General features: G+C 44.0%; 1 protein-coding gene across 1 annotated transcript; it reads left to right on the plus strand.

Annotated features, from left to right (window-relative positions):
• Nucleotides 1-2,978: 2,978 nt before the first annotated feature.
• LOC105872943 (protein O-linked-mannose beta-1,2-N-acetylglucosaminyltransferase 1-like) lies at nucleotides 2,979-5,730 on the plus strand. The gene is given in 3 exon segments (XM_020286472.2): nucleotides 2,979-5,006; nucleotides 5,009-5,154; nucleotides 5,415-5,730. Coding segments are annotated over 3 exon segments (2,295 nt in total). The 5' UTR covers nucleotides 2,979-3,143; the 3' UTR covers nucleotides 5,701-5,730.
• Nucleotides 5,731-7,074: the final 1,344 nt, after the last annotated feature.

The following is a 7,074-nucleotide window of genomic DNA, read 5'->3' on the forward strand; positions in this document are numbered from 1 at the left end:
TCAGAGGCTGAGGCAAGAGGATTGCTTGAGCCCAGGAGTTTGAGGTTGCTGTGAGCTAGGCTGACGCCAAGGCACTTACTCTAGCCTGGGCAACAAAGCGAGACTCTGTCTCAAAAAAAAAAAAGAAAGAAAGAGATACATGATGAATAACATACACACGCGTGTGTAACACATTCATTTTAATGGTCCAAGGCCATTAATAGTGAGATAGCTCTTTGGGGAAATCTGAGAAGGCCTTGCTGAGCAGTTGGTACTTGACTGGACTCTCTGTGGACAGGTAGAAATGGAGGACTGAGGTTATAGCAGAGGACAGGTCATTCAGCTTCAGTGAGATATGGGATATTCAGGGAGTGAGATGTGTAGGTGTATTTACAAGGCACAGAGAATGTCAGGACCGGCTGGAGCACAGATGAGCAGGAGCACAGCAGGACAAATGAAAGGCAAGTGAGGGCACCAAGTTGGAGGGTTGAAAGCTGCAGTGAGCATCTCATCCATTGCATTTGCAAACTAAAGTTATCATTTTTTTATATTTATGAATTATCATCTATTCAAACTGCCCACTTTTCCTTTTCAAGTGCTAGAAAGGAGGCAAAAAGAGAAAGAAGATGGTAACAGAAGAGGAAACACCTGAATTTGGGTCATTCTTCAATTTCTCTTACTGCCTGGAAGTTAATAACATTGATCTCTTCTCATTTTTTTATAATACTTACAATTTTATTTCTCAACTATCATCTATAATGTTGGAAAAAATTTGCAAATAACCTAAACAAGGTGATTAACTTGTGGAGGTCTGGTAGGCTTGGAGGGCTAGAAAAACTGCTAGTTTTCTGAGGCTTGCTTTGGGAGAGGGGAGATGGGAAGTGAGAGAAGTGGTGGAGGACATTGCTGGCGGGAGGATCAGCAGTGGAGAAAGTGAGAGCAGCAGCAGCAGCAGCAATGGTGGTGCATAGGCATTGGGAATAGGGGAAGTGAAATACTTGTCACCATCTGCTTTCTCCAGGAAGTTTTAAGGTCTTAAAATACAGTGAATGAATCTAGAATCACCACAGTATGCACCTTTACAAAAAGGTCCCTAAGATCAAATTTAGTTTTACTGATATATTTCAAAGAAAGAAAAGAGATATGGAGATAGACAGTGATTTTCCAGACAATAGTGTGTGTGGGAATGGAAAGGACAATCTCCATAACTGTGTACAATAATGAGGAATCCATCCATCCCATAGGGAATGCTTCTTTGGATAATTACAGAGGAGTGTGGACTTAGGGAAATTCATGTAATGTTTGTGAAAATGTGGTAGTAAAATTACATGGGGAAACAAATAATACTAAGTAATTTCTTCAACGTATTTAGTGTTTTTTATTTGCCAGAAAGTTTTCTGTGAGCTTTGTTTGCATTATATTATTTAATCCTTAAAACCACCGTCTACGTTAGGTGTTATTATAATTCTGATTTTATAGGTGATGTTGAGTCATTTATCCAAGAACACACTTGGTATATATAAATCCTGAAGCTCAAATTTCAAACTAGAATTTAGAGCCTGAGCTCTTCAAAACCATACTATTGCAGGAATACCAGCCCATGCTTGTGAAATTACAAAGCAGAACAAAACAAAACTGACCATGCCTGAATGCAAGATAGGCAATTCACCTTCTCCGATCATTGCCGTCCTTATTTGTCAGAAAAGTCCATCAAACACATGCAGATTTTAGAGATAGTATTTTTACTTTATTGTGAAGATATTAACTTGGAAAAATGTGATATTTCTTTCAAATTTATCTTGTTTGGAAAAAATCTGATGAACTGACTACATGTGTATCAGCACTTCAAATCTCTCCTGCATCATATCTGTGGTCAATGTTCAATTATTGAAAACAGCTATTGTTTACATAGGAAACAGTTTTTACTGTAAAGAGAGTTAATAGAAACATTTTGGTATTTATTGTGATCATATGTTTCAATAGGGTCTTGGTGAAAACTCAAAACTCACATACTGTATAAGTGATTTATTTTTATCTTATGTTATTGAGTTAGGCATAGTATAGATCTACTTGGTTTATGTTATTTTAATTGTCATGTGGGATACTTACTATGGATTAACATTTTTTGAGAATTTCTTAATGATTTATTTTTCTCATTTAATATGTTAAGAAATTTGAAGTATCTTACAAATGTTTGAATCGGATACATTTCTTTTTTCATAAAACATACTATTTATAAAATATAGAATTTTGTATCATTCAAATGGATTGATAATATTTGATTGTTTAGAGTAATAATAATGCTGCTAAGATGTTTTAAATAGTGAAATATTGCCTGAGCACCTACAGTGTTATACACAAATAAGTCTTATAAGTACTCAAGGGGTGAGCAAGAGAGATCCTCCCTCTGATAGTTATCTCTTGAGTATTCAGACAGCTCCTGTGAATTGTGAGTACTTATTTTCTATTATAAATGCATTTATAGCTACATAATTGTGAGTGAGGTCATTAAATTATGCACATATGCAATGAAATATCAGAAGCCCCCAAAATGGAACTTATTCTTTAGACAGCTGGTCCTTCCTATTGATCCATCCTAAGTTTCAATTTGGATTTTTTTTTTTCTTTTACTCAGAAATATAAAAATTCCTAGAAGCAAGTGGTGGTACTATTGCTGTTACCTTCCAGGATACCACCTGATTGACAGTCTCAGGAATCTGAAATTCTTCTATTCTCAACTCTTTCAGACCCCTCAATAAAAATGCTTGCCCATTATAAGCATATGTCATTTAGCCTTTGGCCTTCGCAGGTTTCTATTTGCCTTTTCTCAGTTATCTCTTATTTACTCTCTGTCCTCACTTTTATTCTCCCTCTCCTGCTTGACTCTAACTTGGCTCACCTAGAGGCTCACAAGAGGATAGAATGATCTTCTGATCTTTGCAAATGGCGGTCAACAAATGTGGACACTAGAATGGAGCATATTTAAAATAATGCTGTTGGGGCCGGGCCGGGGCGGGGCCGCGAGCGGCATGGAGGAGGCGGAGGCCGCGGCGCGCCGGGCCGAGCAGCGCGGGCCCGAGTGGGGCCCCTGCGGGGCCCGGGGTCCCTGAGCCGTTCCTGAAGTCATGGGTTGTCCAGGACATTGGTGACCCCCCCAAACCGGCATGGATGACTGGAAGCCCAGCCCCCTCATCAAGCCCTTTGGGGCTCGGAAGAAGCGGAGCTGGTATCTTACCTGGAAGTATAAACTGACAAACCAGAGGACCCTGCGGAGATTCTGTCAGACAGGGGCCGTGCTTTTCCTGTTGGTGACTGTCATTGTCAACATTAAGTTGATCCTGGACACCCGGCGAGCAATCGGCGAAGCCAATGAAGACCCGGAGCCAGAGCAAGACTATGATGAGGCCCTAGGTCACCTGGAGCCCTCACGGCGCAGAGTCAGCGGTCCCCAGCGGGTCCTGGGTGTGGAGGTGTGCTCGAGCCGCAGCAAAGTATGTGTGGCAGTGGATGGCACCACGGTACTGGAGGGTGAGGCCCGGGAGCAAGGTCGCCGCATCCATGTCATCGTCCTCAACCAGGCCACGGGCCACGTGATGGCAAAGCGAGTGTTTGACACATACTCACCTCATGAGGCTGAGGCCATGGTGCTGTTCCTCAACATGGTGGCGCCTGGCCGAGTGCTCATCTGCACCGTCAAGGATGAGGGCTCCTTCCACCTCAAGGACACAGCCAAGGCTCTGCTGCGGAGCCTGGGCAGCCAGGCTGGCCCTGCCCTGGGCTGGAGGGACACCTGGGCCTTCGTGGGACGAAAAGGAGGTCCTGTCCTCGGGGAGAAACATTCTAAGTCACCTGCCCTCTCTTCCTGGGGGGACCCAGTCCTGTTGAAGACAGATGTGCCGCTGAGCTCAGCTGAAGAGGCAGACTGCCACTGGGCAGACACAGAGCTGAACCGTCGCCGCCGGCGCTTCTGCAGCAAAGTTGAGGGCTCTGGGAGTGTGTGCAGCTGCAAGGACCCCACACCCATCGAGTTCATCCCTGACCCGCTCCCAGACAACAAAGTCCTCAATGTGCCCGTGGCTGTTATTGCAGGGAACAGACCCAATTACCTGTACAGGATGCTGCGCTCTCTGCTCTCAGCCCAGGGGGTGTCTCCCCAGATGATAACAGTTTTCATCCACGGCTACTATGAGAAACCGATGGATGTGGTGGCGCTGTTCGGTCTGAGGGGCATCCAGCACACTCCCATCAGCATCAAGAATGCCCGCGTGTCTCAGCACTACAAGGCCAGCCTCACTGCCACATTCAACCTGTTTCCGGAGGCCAAGTTTGCTGTGGTCCTGGAAGAGGACCTGAACATTGCCGTGGATTTTTTCAGTTTCCTGAGCCAATCCATCCACCTACTGGAGGAGGATGGCAGCCTGTACTGCATCTCTGCCTGGAATGACCAGGGGTATGAACATACAGCTGAGGACCCAGCACTACTGTACCGTGTGGAGACCATGCCTGGGTTGGGTTGGGTGCTCAGGAAATCCCTGTACAAGGAGGAGCTTGAGCCCAAGTGGCCCACACCGGAAAAGCTCTGGGACTGGGACATGTGGATGCGGATGCCTGAGCAACGCCGGGGCCGAGAGTGCATCATCCCCGACGTTTCCCGGTCCTACCACTTTGGCATCGTTGGCCTCAACATGAACGGCTACTTCCACGAGGCCTACTTCAAGAAGCACAAGTTCAACACGGTTCCAGGTGTCCAGCTCAGGAACGTGGACAGTCTGAAGAAAGAAGCCTATGAAGTGGAAATTCACAGGCTGCTGAGCGAGGCGGAGGTTCTGGACCACAGCAGGAACCCCTGTGAAGACTCTTTCCTGCCAGACACGGAGGGCCACACCTACGTGGCCTTTATCCAAATGGAGAAAGATGATGACTTCACCACCTGGACCCAGCTTGCCAAGTGCCTCCATATCTGGGACCTGGATGTGCGTGGCAACCACCGGGGCCTGTGGAGATTGTTTTGGAAGAAGAACCACTTCCTGGTGGTGGGAGTCCCAGCCTCTCCCTACTCAGTGAAGAAGCCACCATCAGTTACCCCAATTTTCCTGGAGCCACCCCCAAAAGAGGAAGGAGCCCCAGGAGCTGCAGAACAGACATGAGACCTCCTCCAGGACCCTGCAGGGCTGGGTACCATGTACCCCGTGCAGGCTGGCCCTCCACACATCCTGTAGATTTTGTAGATGCTGGTAGGGGCTGGGGCTGGTTTGTTTTTAACATAAGACTTAATTACTAACTTCAAGGGGAGGATTCCCCTGCTCCAACACCCCTGTTCCTGAGTCAAAGGTCTATTTATTTTCTCCCTTGTTAGAGAAGGACAGGAGAGTGCCTGGGAATCACTGGGATCCCTGGGCAGCTGATCCTGCCCTTGGTACACCCCCTCCTCCCAGGCCTGCCTCAGAATCTAACCTATTTATTGACTGTCCTGAGGGCCTTGAAAACAGGCCGAACCTGGGGGGCCTGGATTTCTTTCTGGGCTGTTGTGCTGCCCTTAGGTTAGGGCGGGCTTTTACTCAGGAAACTGCTAGGCCCATCCCATGGACAGGCCCAGCTGGGGCCCACATGCTGACACAGACTCACTCAGAGACCCATAGACACTGGACCAGGCCTCCTCTCAGCCCCCTCTTTGTCCATTTGTCCAGATTTCCAAAGCTGGATAAGTTGGTCATTGATTAAAAAAGGAGAAAACCTCAAAAATAAAATAAAATAAAATAAAATAATGCTGTTAATACAAAGTTGCATGTTATACATAAAATTGGTCCTGGTTCACATCTGAAAGGCTCAGCAATTAATTTACTTTACTCAGGGTAGAACTAATACCTTGTATTCAGCATGAACTTAGACAGCCAAGAACTAATGAACAAAATAACTAATGTGTTAATGATTTTAATGAACAAATAACCTTTAGCACATGCTAAATCAGACTGTTTAATATAAAGATGGTCTGACAGCAAAAATGACATCGTGTAATTTAGGATAAATGTGTCGATGATAACAATGCAGAAACTTTATCTAGAAAAATCATTACATTTCCAATAAGGAATATATGACAGGACATGATTTTCCCCAAGTTCACTAAAATCAAAATCAACAAATATTTCCAGATTTTTAGCATTATTTCTAGTATACCATAATTTTTCCCAAACTCTTTATTTGGACATTCTCTATTGATCATGGTTAAAACATAATAAATTCCAAATTTGAAAAGGAGGGAAAATGTACAGTGCTCATCCACTTTGAGTTGTATTATCAATTTTTTGTTTTTAATAGCCTAGATTGCAATAAATGGCAATTCAGTGTGTGTCTGTGTGTGTGTGTGTATGTGTGTGTGTGTGTTCTAAAATAAAACATTGCCTTCATTGGACCTAATGGCTGGTAAGAATTAAGTAAAACTAACTCCATTCAGTTGCTCTCTTATGAGCTTTGAAACTCACTTTAATTAAAGTATAATAAGCATTCCATCATCATTCACAGTGTGCCTTGTTTTTTTACTGCTGTAAGTGAGTTATCCGTAGATGATAGGAGCTATCTGAAATATCGTAAAGAATTTCAGAAAGCCAAATATATGAACATCAGCCTACAATTTTATGCTCCATGTACTAGGTATTACTTTATATCTGTATATAAGTAAAGCCAAAATATATGAGACTGTTTTCATGGTAGATTTTTAAAGAGCCAAGAAACCTTCAAGAAAAAAAAATACATAATATCAAAATGTAGTCTTTGAGAGATACTCTGGAGAAAGCAGCTGTCTTGATTTCAGTAGATCATCTCATAAATAGATCTGCTCCTGTAGGCCTTCCAGCTACAATGCTAAGGTCTCATCACTGTAGAGGAAGCAAGAAATTTGTGAAAATGAAGAGGGTATTTGTGGAAGGACATGCCACACAACTTATTTTCTAATGAGCTGCTCTGTGTGAGGCCCTGTGGGGGAAAAACTATTGACAAAGGCATTGCATTCTTGACTTGGAGCTTGTGATCATCACAAATTTATTATCAGCCCTTTTGTTTGCAGACTGTGACTCCTGAGTTCAATACCTTCAGAAGAAC

The sequence above is a fragment of the Microcebus murinus genome, chromosome 4 (assembly GCF_040939455.1).
Source record: "Microcebus murinus isolate Inina chromosome 4, M.murinus_Inina_mat1.0, whole genome shotgun sequence".
NCBI classification, from domain to species: Eukaryota; Metazoa; Chordata; class Mammalia; order Primates; family Cheirogaleidae; genus Microcebus; species Microcebus murinus.